Below are 12733 nucleotides of genomic sequence, written 5' to 3'. Positions count from 1 at the left end.
TTTAAAAATATTAAAATATTATTAGTAATTATACATCATAAATGGAGTACAATAAATAAATCACCTACATATTTTCTCCACAACTTTGAAGGCCCACAGAAAAGAGTGAGACCATTTTTTTCTCACCATTTTAAACATGGATTTTAGAGCAGGAAGTCTATCGATGTAATATTTATTAATTTATTACTTTTATTGTTTTTATTTTACTATTTATTATATTTTATTTATAGTCACCATAATACAAAAAAAAAAAGATGCAGAGACCCTAGAACAGGGGTGTCAAACTCTATTTCACTGAGGACTGCATCAGAGTTGTGTTTCACCTCGGGGGCCAGGGTGGGCGTGGTCAGCTTGATGTCACTCATGTCAGGGGTGCTGTGGTGGTTCGGGTGCTTTGCCAGTGAAAACGGGCTCCTGAGCTCCATTTTCGGCCACGACTGTGTCCTGCAGCCCTCTGTGAGTGAAAACGGAGCTCGAGAGGGCCACTGGCAGAGGCATGATGAGCTGGTCCTTCGCTGTTTTCAGGGTAGAGGAGAGATCTAAGTACTCCATGGGTCGGATCCAGCCCACGAGACTTGAGTTTGACACCCCTGCCCTAGAAGGTGCGCAGAGAAGAGCAACAAAGATGATAGGGAGTCTGGAGGGTAAATTGCACAATGAATAGTTAAAAGAACTAGGTATGTCTAGCCTAATGAAGAGCAGATTAGGGGTGACATGATAGTTGACTTCCATTATCTGAGGGGGTGTCACAGAGAAGACAAGGTCGACTTGTTTTCCAAAGCACCAAAAGGCATGACAGGAAGCAATGGATGGAAGCTCATAGAGAAATCCAATCTAGAACTAAAGAGAAATTTTGTGACAATGAGAATAATTAATCAATGGAACAGCTTGCCTCCTGAAGTTGTGCATGCTGCATCACTGGAGGTTTTCAAGAATGGACTGGACAACCATTTGTCCAGGGTGACATAAGATCTCCTGCCTTGAGTAGGGGGTTGGACCTTTCCAGTCCTATGATCCTATGACCTCAACTCTTCCAAACTTTAGCAGAAAATGGACCAAAACTTGGTGGCATGTATTCGGCTTATTCATGCATGAAATGCTCCAATCTTCGCTACCGTTTCAGAACTGGGAGGGTGCACATGCTTACTTTGCTCACGTGCGGCACTTCTGCGCATGCGCAGAGCATCCATGAGGATGTCTGGGCAGGTGGGTGGAGCCTCCCACCACTGCCACTACCAGTTCGCCCGAACTGGGGCAAATGGGCAGAATAGCCATCTCTGGGCTTGATTTGTGCTCTGCCCCTAGATATTCTGTTTTTTGATCAGGAGTTTCCTCTTCAACCAAATCTAAAATTGCACCATTAATATTATTAGAGTAGTGGGTTTTATCAGTTGTGACTTATTTATATTTTATCCTAGCCTGTTAGCTATTTCAATTACCGCCTGTATAGATGAATTGGGGGGGAAATGAAATTACCTAATGTTGGAGCATGATATGAAACACACTGACTTATTGTAGGTGATTCAAGATCCCATCTTGATAGAAAAACTGCAGATAAAATCTCTCCTTCCAACCATGATGCTAAGAGCAGGAGACTGGGATCCTGGCATCCGACAGATGGCAATCCGCAGTCTTGGGAACCTTCTCCTGGTGGCTCCTGACAAGGTGAGCTATTGTCTGTTGAGGATGTGTAAAATGTGTGAAATGTGTCAAAGGCAGACACACGCTCTTGCCCCTTCAGTGAAATAGATCTAGAATCAGACACTGGACTGTTGACTAGGAAAAATGGGCATGGAAGGTATTCGTTCAATATTATTGCCTGCACACAGAGAGGGTTCATACTACATAGATTGCACAGCTGATGACTTAAGCATGTGATTTAAAACCAACCACTTTGATTTGGAAATCACAGTTTGGAACAGTGAATTCAAGCAACTATAGTTATTCAACAAACTAAACAAATTATGGTTTAGTATGATATACAATATCAACCTGATTATGGTGTCTGTCTTGATAGATCCCACAAATGTGCTGTAAAATCTTTTCCTATGGGTATACTCACAATTACCTTCTTACTTATATCCTTACAGATGAAAGGACAGAAGAGGACCATTGTAGCTGTCCTCATTGGAGCTTTGTATGATGAAAAATTGGTTCTGGAAAGTCTCAGGTTGCTGGCTCTGATTTTCCCACGCCTGAAGGGGAAAGATGTGGGTTTCCTATTTAAGGACATTTCTCTGAAGACCACATCATACTTGGCAGATGTAAGCAAAGGATAGAGCTCCCTGTTTAAGAACTGCTGAGAGAGCCAAGACCTTCACCAGGGTGGTATTCAGCCGGTTCGGACCAGTTCAGGCAAACCGGTAGTGGCAACCTGTGGGTGGGCTATCCATCCACCCCGGCTCTACGTCGTCCTATTTAGCCATGTTTTCTAAGCTGTGCATGCATGCAAGCTGTGTGTACAAACAAAGCACATGCGCAGAAGGCTTTACACATCTGCGGAAGACACGCTTCTCTCTCTCACAGTTTCGGTGTGCGGCAAACCGGTGGAAATATTATATGAAACCCACCTCTGTCCTATACCCAGAATATTACTAGGTATGGTCCTAAGGAGGTTGTTTCTTTAGTCTTAACAAAAAACAGGCTTAAAAGATACTGAAAATTGTTTCTCACAAATTGCTCATCATACATACAAAGTCCAAGCAGCAGTGCCATCTGAGTAAGGTTTGGGAGTAAGTATCTAAGGCCCTACTTAGCTTAATTAATGTTCCATCCCTCAACACAACAAACTGTTTCCCTACACATTGATGTACACAAAAGGAAGTTCATTATCATTAAAGATAAACTGCTAAATTCAAAGTAAAATTTCATAATTGCGCAATTGATAGTTTTACCCTTCATGAATGGATCTAATTCCCATTTGAAGCCACCTGTTATCAACTGTTACTGTGGTAACAAATGCCACAATTTAAGATTTTTCAGGGTTTATATGTGAATCTCCCTATGGTTTTCAGCCTAAGCCCAATGTTTTTTCTGCAGCAATATTACAAACCAGGAAGTCTAAGCTTTTGGGAAAAAATGTGTCTTTTTTTTCTGGCTGTAGGACAATGGTGACCTGCGTGAGGCTGCACTATGTCTCTTTGGCATCCTGGCTGCTTGGACAAAGTTTAGATACAAAAGGTTTTTTACTATCCAAGCCAGAAATAATTTGGTGTCCCTTCTAATACACCAGCGTGATCCCAATCCCAAAGTATCTGAGGTAAGTTCCAGAGTAAATTTTGTATTTGATAATCCTTAAACATGAAAAGAACAAAAAAGTTTGTTATCTCATTGGAAGCTGCATAGACTTTGATTGTAACTCTCACCCAGTGGTGGGTTGCAAATCCCATTCCAACTGGTACGGTTGGAACGGGGTCAGTGGCGTCCACATGGATGTGTGCAACATGCACACACACACGCACAGCACACGCATGCGTTCAAACATCTTTGTGATGCTCCAGCTTCTCTGTGGAGTGTCACGCAGGCGCTGTATGCGCCATGCACCTGCGTGGAAGCGCAGAAGCCTTTAAACTCCGGTAAGGAGCACAGGCAGGCGGGTGGAGCGGTATCTGGTGCTCTGGGCTGCCTCTGGTACGCCCGTACTGGGTCGTACCGCATGCAACCCACCACTGCTCTCACATCAGTGTGGCTCAATTCCAATCCTCCTCCTTACCACTGTCAATCATAGCAATACCCAGCTAATTTAGGCCAGGATTCATTTTAGTTCTGCATTTTGATTGTATTGTGCTCAACCACCAGCTCCCAAATGGCACACAAACAGCACGTGGAGATATAACCGCATCTCATTATTGCTCCCCTGCAACTGTGCAATTCAGTTTTAGTTTATCAGTAAATCATGGTTAAGCAAATTATGGTTTGTTTAGCTGTATGAACACAATAATTAAACTGCTATTCTTGAAGCTTCATGATGACTTGGAAGTATTGGGGCTAAACAGAAGTTGTCCTGGAATTTTATAGGGGCTTTTTCTTCCAAAAGCCAGCACCACTCAATCTTCCCTGACTTTGGGGAACATATTCTGAAATTTTTGGGTTAGACTAGGGATTGGCAACTTTAAACACTCAAAGAGCCACAAAGGTCCTAACCGGAAGCCCCTCTTTCCATTCTGGAACCAACCGGAAGTTTGGTTCCCCCACCATAGAGTCTCCTCTAGCGCAGTGTTCTTTTTCCTCTACCTGTCCTAACGGAAAGCCCTATCAATTGTGGAGCTGAACAGAAAACCCGCCCCTTCCCATAGAGTCTCCTCCTGGCGCACTATGCTTCTCCCCCCCCCCCCCGCCAAACCGGAAGCTGCTCTCATAATTTTGACAGGGAGCCACAGCAGAGGAATGAAAGAGCCATATGTGGCTCTAGAACCACAGGTTGCTAACCCCCAGACTAGACTGGTGAGAAGTAGTGAATTGAATAAAAATAAGAGTCACTCCAAGAGATGCGTTGTACCTAAGTTTGACAAATGAATAAATAACAAGTTATTCATAATTTAAAATGCTTGCTACCATTACACATGATTTGTATAAGAATACCGCTATCTTTTTTAGGCATGCAGGACTGCTTTTCTGCAGTGCGTGAAGTTTTTAGTGAGAAGGAAACTAAGAATCTATATTGAAGAACTTTACCATACCACTAATTTAACTCTTCCAAATCTACATACTCATGTATGCAGGCAGATGGTAAGAGAGAGATATCCTTGAATTAGCATACTCTAAAAACAGGATAATTGTTGAAGTTGGTCTGGTCATTCAGCAAATCTATACTAAAAAACAGTTTCTTTGCTTCCATAAGCTTGCCACCTTTTTGAGGAATTACAAAATAAATAACATTATTTATTTATAACATAAATAAATAATTACAAACAGGGTTTCATTTAGTCTCTTTCAGCATCTCCATAGTGTTTGGAAATCTGATGAGAGGATAGGGAAACTAGAAGCAAACAAAGATACTATGTCTTTCTCATAGCCTACCTTTTTATTGGTTGGGTAATTATATCAAATTTGGAAATGAGTAGAGGTGGTATTCAGCAAGTTCCGACCAGTCATGGAGAACCGGTAGTGGAAATTTTGAGTAGTTCATAGAACCGGTAAATACCACCTCTGTCTGGCTCCACCCCCATCTATTCTCTGCCTCCCGAGTCCCAGCTGATCGGGAGGAAATAGAGATTTTGCAGTAACCCAGCTGATCGGGAGGAAATAGAGATTTTGCAGTAACCCAGCTGATCGGGAGGAAATAGAGATTTTGCAGTAAGTTTTCCCTGGAGTGGGGAGGGAATGGAGATTTTAAAGTATATTTCTCCTGCCATGCTCACCAAACCATGTCCACCAAGCCACACCACGCCCCCCAAGCCACATCCACAGAACCGGTAGTAAAAAAAAATGAATCCCACCACTGGAAATGATGCAATGGCTGGAGGATAGCAAACACCATAGTATCTCGTTGATAAGATTCAGTAGTTCTTAACCAGCAGGCACAATGGGCAGAAACTAGTACCTGTAAAATGAACTTAACAAGGCAAATGCTAGCTCTTCCATTTGGTAGGAAAAATCAACAGCATGAGTATAGAATGGGGAGGGGGGATCATATTGGTTAGCAATAGAGGAATCACAATCTGATTATGAACCAAGAATGAGACATACAGTTGCTACAAATTCAATCTCAGATTGCATCAACAGAAATGTCAGTTGGAGGTATTGGCTATCTTGAACTTGAAACAGAGAAGACTTTAGGGAGATGTAATAGCTGTCTTCAAGTTTCTGATCAATTAATTTGATTTTCAGAATTGACTGGAGAAAAAAAATGCTTCTGCCTATTACAAAAGCGTTCAAAATTATCAAGTGGATTAATTTTGCATCTAAATTGGAGAGTCAATCAGATCGTGCTCAGATCAAATCTCCAAAATAAATAAATATTTGCAAAATTATCTATAGTCGTTGAGATGATATTTTTGTTTTAACCCTACTGCCACATAGAGCAATATAGTTTCCATTGAAATGAGATTGGCCAGAACTGCAAATACAGTAATCTGATGTGAGACAATCTGTTCCATGGTAAAGTATAAATCACCCCAAACTTTTAAATAAGAAAATAGGAAAAGTCTGATTATTACTAGCTGGAAAATGAAGAGTCCTGGGGAATATAGCAGTTAGGGTTAGATTGTTCTATATCAAATCCTATCAATCAAAATAAGTATCTATATTATATTATTGTAAACCACCTTGACAGACAGACAGAGAAACAATTCATAATATAATATATATGATTTTAAAGAGAAATATTTAGTAGTGGAAAATCTGTTTTAAAAATGTGTTTTATAGAATATGGTTATAAAAAGTTACCAGAATAATGTGCAGGAATAATAATGCACAGGAATAATACAGGAAAAATAACATCATAGTGGGATGTGTTTAACCATGGCTTCAGTAAAGAAAGATTTCGCGTTTCTGCTTTATGTTGGTCTTTGTTGCTGCAATAAATAAAATGCAATATTATTCTTGGTAAAATTTAGATTGAAAATACCAACCCAGAAATGAGGAGAGAACTGTTGAAAAAGACAATGATCTATTTCCAAAGCAATTGGGAAGAGATCCAGATTAGAGCTCTTGAATTAACAGGTAAGAGACAAGGTCTGGTAAGAAGATCTAGGGTGCTTCAGCAAGGTTCATAAAATCAATAGAAGGAGAAATTGAGTGGAAAAACAAAAAGAGAGGTGCCACAGTGTAAGTTTTAAAAGTTTTAGGGGACTCAAAAGTTTTAGGGGACTACATTTAAAAAATGCTATAGGCTTATTTCTACAATTCTTCCATGCTGGTCTATGATTAAGATTCTAAAGATGGAGGGGGGGGGGAGGATCCCAGAGATTGGTGGCATGATTGTTCTTACCGTAGTACTTCTTACATGTTTTAAAAGATTGAAATATATTCAAAATTTCTTTCCCTTTTCCCTTCCCTTCAGAAATCATTCTGGAAAGTATGCAGATAGCAGACCTGGATGAGCCTATTAAGCAAGTTCTGCTGACTTGTAAGCAAAATGAATGAATGGATGAATGAATGAATAATCTATCTCTATACCTATCTGTCTGTCTGTCTGTCTGTCTGTCTGTCTGTCTGTCTGTCTGTCTATCTCTTGAATAAACAAATAAATATATACACAGCTGAGTTTATAGTTTCCATTAGATCTAGTCAAGAAAGTTAAGAGAATAACAGAGTTGGAAGGGACCTTGAAGGGCTTCTAGTTCAACCCTTTGCTGAAGCAGGAAACTCTGTATCATTTCAGACAAATGGTTATCCAATCTCTTCTTAAAAACTTCCAGTGTTGGAGCACCCACAACTTCTGGAGGCAAGTTGTTCCACTGGTTAATTGTTTTAACTATCAGGAAATTTCTCCTTAGTTCTAGGTTGCTTCTCTCCTTGATTAGTTTCCACCCATTGCTTCTTGTCCAGCCTTCAGGTGCTTTGGAGAATAGCTTGACCCCCTTCTTCTTTGTGTCAGCCCCTGAGATATTGGAACACTGATATCATATCACCCTGGTCCTTCTTTTCATTAAAGTGGACATTTTTTATAGGCAGTTATAATTATTAAAAAAGAGAATCGCCTTGATCTTTGGCATAGACCTGAATCTTTGGAGATATTCACACACATAGTTCTTAAAGCATGTGTGTTTTTTCTTAGACATGGACAGTGATTGTCAGCATCAATGCAATGCTCAGAACTCCATGTCACTGGGAGTTGGGCAATATGCAAATTCAATATACCCAACTGAACTCAATAACACTCAATAAATCAAAATCTCAAGCTATTATTTGTAGCTACAGTAGATCCATTTTTTTCTGATGTGGACAGAATGGCAAAAGCAAATCTGGAACCTCACAGGCAAAAGACAGAATCCAGTTCAACTTGCATATAATGTTGCCAAAATGAAGACAACATTGGCCCAGGTCCACTCAGAATTAAACCATGGTCTCTGGCCAAGTGTTTGGAGTGGCAAAAAGGTACTGCAGTACTGCAGGCTACTTCTGCTGACTGCCGGCTGCCTGCAATTTGGCAGATCGAATCTCATCAGACTCAAGGTTGACTCAGCCTTCCATCCTTCCAAGGTCAGTAAAATGAGGCGTCAGATTGTTGGGGGAAATATGCTGACTCTATGACTAAACCATTTAGAGAGTGCTGTAAAAGCTCTATGAAGCGGTATATAAGTCTAAGTGCTATTGCTATGTTGCACAATAAAGGGAGGATAAGACCACCTATGAATAACCCTTTGCTCTCCTCAGCCAGAGATTTTAAACGACATATTATAAATAATGCAGTTGCTCTTTTAAGCCTGAGCAAATATTTTCTGGGATCCTTTCTCATGCGTCGTATAAGTGATAAGCTTTTGCTAGTCTGCCTAAATGAGTCTGTGTGGTGCAGTGGTTAGAATACAGTATTGAGGGTTAACTCTGCCTGCCGCCAGGAGTTTGATCCTGATCGGCTCAAAGTTGACTCAGACGTCCATCTTTTCAGGGTAAAACGAGGACCCAGATAGTTGGGGGCAATTGCTCACTCTGTAAACCACTTACAGTGTGCTGTAAAGCACTAAGAAGTGGCATGTAAGTCTAAGTGCTACTGCTAAGTGCTAAATGTGTAAATAAAAGAAACATCTAAGTTTTCATGAAACCAACAGGAGGCGCCTGCTCACAAAATCTTTCAGCCTTAAAAATGTTCAATGGTTGTTTTCAGGATCATGGTGGAAGAATTGACGTCATCTTAAGATAGAACAAATATTTGCCATATTTCTAACATTGTTGAAGATCTGTTCCATTGATGCCATTCATCTGTTCCTTCTTTCAGCTCTTGTGAGGCTTCAGAAAAATGCTAGCTATGGTTTCAATGAACATTTAGATGTGCCCCAGGCGAGTGCCGCTGTGGAAGCTTATATCATCCAAAAGTGGGGAGAAGATTTGTCTACAACAGAATCCTCTGTCAGTGGAAGCAACGAAAACCAAGGATCTAATCTGTCTTCTGTAAGTCAGCTTGGAACAACTTTAGATACCATACCAGTCTAGGACTTGTAATTTTTCTCCTGTGAGTATGGCCATAGCATCAAGGCGAATAAATCGTTCCCTTTTGTTTGGTTAACTGGTAAATACTAAGCACTTTCCCTCTCTGTTTTCCACGCATTCCTTCTGATTCTTGCAATAAATACAATAAAAGAAGCCATGTCACAAATGCTGGTTTTTGCTTTGACTTAGCTCACTAAAACTCTTTTAGATGTGTTTTTTTTTACTTCTTTTCCATACATTTTTAAATGTCTGCAGGAAAAGCTGGTACCAGTCACTGAGTTGTCAAAAGTAAAAAGAAACAGATTGAGATTTACAACAGCTAAAATAGAATAGTTAAGGCAATCACACCATACACTGGCATGAGAGACAGGACCAAAATGTTCTGATAGTGTTCTGACCCAGGCTTTCTTAAAAAGCAAGAAGCAGAGTCTTGGTCTGGCAAAACCCCTTTTATTTACATGACTGTGAATTCCTTTCATTCACAGTCAGCAAGGCTTAGCAAACAGTCTTTCCGGGGAATAGTTATCAACATGAACCTTATCTCATTTGGAGAGCTGCCAGATAGTTTCCAAATGCAGGGCAAGGCAAAACGTGGCACAGAGTCTCTTATAGTCACAAACAGAAATTTCCACTCTTGAAATGACCAAAGGAACAAATTGTTTCCTGCAAAAGCCCACTCCCCATTCGCTCCTCTTTTGTTTCCTATGGGAGGAGCCAATCACCTCCAAGGTGTGGCTTTACTCCTAAGTCGACCCTGCTTTCTTAGTTGTTCATGTCTTCGGGCAGCTCTGCGCATGTGCACACTGGGAACAAGCTCCAACTGTTCCTTTGCCTCACTGCTGTCTAACTCCCTCTCTGCCACCAATGCAGAGCTCTCATCTGAACTTTCCTCAGCCCCCAGGACTGGCCCATGTTCCTCCACAACATCCTCACTGTCCGAATCTGCTGCCAGCTCTGCTGTGGCCGCTGGCAGGCCACAACAGATAGAAGGCCAACTGTGATCATACATGTATGCAGGTGAAATAAAAGTCAAGGGAATAACATCAGACTTTCCTACAGAAATGTAGTAAAACAATCAGTGGTGAGGACTGGTTGAAGTAAGAAAATGATGTGATATCTTAAAGCAGGGGTATCCAACCTTGGCAACTTTAAGAACTGTGGACTTCAACTCTCAGAATTTCCTAGCCAGTCATGCTGGTGAGGGAATTCTAGGAATCGAAATCCACAAATGTTAAGATTGCCAAGGTTGGACGCCCTGGTACTAAATGTGTGAAAGGGAGATAAGCTCAGAAGAAATGTACAATAGATTCTTGGCCTCTCAGGGCTCAGTCAATCCATGGGTTTCCTTCTTTTTCAGCTCCCTTTCTTCACGCAACACTGCCCTTCAGAGATCAATAAAGTATTAAGAATCAGTAAAGGACGATAAAAACCAAGCAATGATTTTATATTGGTTTGGGAAGATTTCTAAGAACTGGCTCACATCCCTGCTTTATTTTCTCCCCTTTTCTGTTCCCTATCTTAGATTAGCATGCTGAATTTTGTAAATGTGTGCCAGTTTGAGAGCCAGTTTTTGTGTAGTGGTTAAGGAGTCAAGCTAGAAAGCCAGAAGCTGTGAGTTGTAGTCCCAATTTAGGCACAAAGCCAGCTAAGTGACCTTAGGCCAGTTCCTCTTTCTCAGCCCTAGAAAAGAGTCAGCGGCAAACCACTTCTGAAACCTTGCCAAGAAAATGGCAGAAACCTGTCTAGGCATTTGTCAGGAGGTAAATGAGCAGGAAACGGTGGTGCGTATTCAATGGGCAAGAGATTATTACCGTATTTTTCAGAGTATAAGACCCACCAGAGTATAAGATGCACCATGATTTTGAAGAGGTAAATTTAAAAGAAAAGCTTTTGCACTCTGCAGGCCTCCCAAGCCCCCTGCATGCCTCATTTTTTGCAAAAGAAAGGGGGGCATGCAGAGGCTTTGGGAGGCTTGTAGAGTCCTCCTGGGGGCTGGGGGTGCAAAATGTCCTGTGTTTTGCTCATTTTTGCCCTCCCCAGCCCTCAGGGGCCCTTTGAAAGCCTCCCAAACCCTCTGCATGTCCATTTTTGCAAAGGGGACGGGGTTTCGGTAGGCCAAAAATTGCTGTATTGAGTGTATAAGACACACCAAGATTTTCACCCTCTTTTTTGAGGGAAAAAGTGTGTCTTTTTACACCAAAAAATACAGTAGTTCCTTAGCAATAGTGATCAATCCAACAGGCATGATACATGATGGTCTCCATGAAAGGCGTCGTCCGTGTGGAGGAGTGCTGCGAGTTGTTGAACGCAAACTCCGCCACGGCGAGGTACTCCGCCCAATTGTTCTGCTGCTGGTTCACGAAGCAGCGCAGATATTGTTCCAGAATCCCAATCACCTTCTCCGTCCCTCCATCGGTTTCGGGATGGTGCGCCGAGGACAGACAAACTTGAACGTCAAGAGCGACCATCAGCCCTTTCCAGAACTGGGCCGTGAATTGTGTACCACGATCGGAGACAACCCGGTCAGGTAGGCCGTGCAGCCAGAACACGTGCTGGAGGAACATGCGGGCGGTGGCGCGGGCTGTCGGCAATCTCCGGCAGGGGATGAAATGCGCCATCTTGGTGAGCATGTCCACCACCACTAGGACCGTAGTGAAACCGGACGACGGAGGCAGTTCCGTCAAGAAGTCCATGGACACGGCTCCCCAGGGTCTGTCCGGGGTCGGCAATGGCTGTAGCAAGCCTGGAGGAGCTCCCGTCGCTGATTTGGCCTGTCGACACTGCACACATGACGTGACGTACGTCTGCACGTCGTGTCGCAGGCGAGGCCACCAAAACGTACGGGAAACCAGGTGCAAAGTTTTGAACAGGCCAAAGTGTCCCGCTGCCGGAGTGTCATGACATTGGGAGAGAACCAATCCACGGAGCGGTCCTGCAGGCACGTAGAGCCGATCCCGATACCTCAAAAGGTCCTCGTCAAAGGTCCACGGGGATGTCGGCCCTACCTCTGCCCGCCGTTGTTCTACCCACTCGTCGTTTCGCTACGCATTCCGTATCAACGACCGTAAATCCACGGGTTCCTGGATTGCAGCGAAGGACTCGACGGGTAGGACCGTCCGGGGGAGCAGTGAGTCAGCAGGGTCTGAGTACTCCGGCTTTCTAGATAGGGCATCCGCCCTCTGGTTCAAGGCACTGGGGATATACGTGACCTTGAAGTGGAACCGGGCAAAAAACAGAGACCACCGGATCTGGCGCTGATTGAGCTTCCGGGCTGTTGACAAAAACTCCAGATTCCGATGGTCTGTCCGGACTTCGACCTGATGCCTGGCCCCCTCCAGGTGATGTCGCCAGGCTTCGAACGCCGCCTTGATAGCCAGCAACTCCTTCTCCCAGATGGTATAATTGCGCTCGGAAGGATTGAGTTTCCGAGAGTAATAGGCGCAAGGGAAAAGGGTGCCATCAGGGGCGTGAGCCTGCAATAACACCGCCCCCACCGCGATGTCGGACGCATCCGCCTCGACTACAAAGGGGCGATGGGGATCAGGGTGTTTCAAGATCGGCTCCTTTGTAAAAGCGCGCTTCAAGGCCACGAACGCTTGTTGTTCCGTGGACCCCCAGTGAAACGGCACTTTCTTTTGCAGGA

At 43.0% G+C, this 12733-nt stretch overlaps 1 protein-coding gene across 1 annotated transcript in view; it reads left to right on the top strand.

Moving 5' to 3' along the window:
* LOC309384041 (maestro heat-like repeat-containing protein family member 2B) overlaps nucleotides 1-10675 on the top strand; it is a gene marked incomplete at both ends in the record, with an annotated part of 69895 nt that extends 59220 nt beyond the window's left edge. Inside the window, 9 exons of the mRNA XM_081937200.1 lie at nucleotides 1519-1665; nucleotides 1716-1798; nucleotides 2018-2264; nucleotides 3104-3259; nucleotides 4597-4728; nucleotides 6558-6663; nucleotides 7004-7069; nucleotides 8879-9051; nucleotides 10613-10675. Of these exons, the coding sequence (XP_081793326.1) occupies nucleotides 1519-1665; nucleotides 1716-1798; nucleotides 2018-2264; nucleotides 3104-3259; nucleotides 4597-4728; nucleotides 6558-6663; nucleotides 7004-7069; nucleotides 8879-9051; nucleotides 10613-10675 (1173 nt within the window). The remainder of the gene's footprint in view (nucleotides 1-1518; nucleotides 1666-1715; nucleotides 1799-2017; nucleotides 2265-3103; nucleotides 3260-4596; nucleotides 4729-6557; nucleotides 6664-7003; nucleotides 7070-8878; nucleotides 9052-10612) is intronic.
* Nucleotides 10676-12733: the final 2058 nt, after the last annotated feature.

This window comes from Natrix helvetica, assembly GCF_964273705.1.
Source record: "Natrix helvetica genome assembly, chromosome: 1".
In the NCBI taxonomy this organism is placed as follows: domain Eukaryota; kingdom Metazoa; phylum Chordata; class Lepidosauria; order Squamata; family Natricidae; genus Natrix; species Natrix helvetica.
This window is presented reverse-complemented; position numbering and strand designations above follow the sequence as displayed.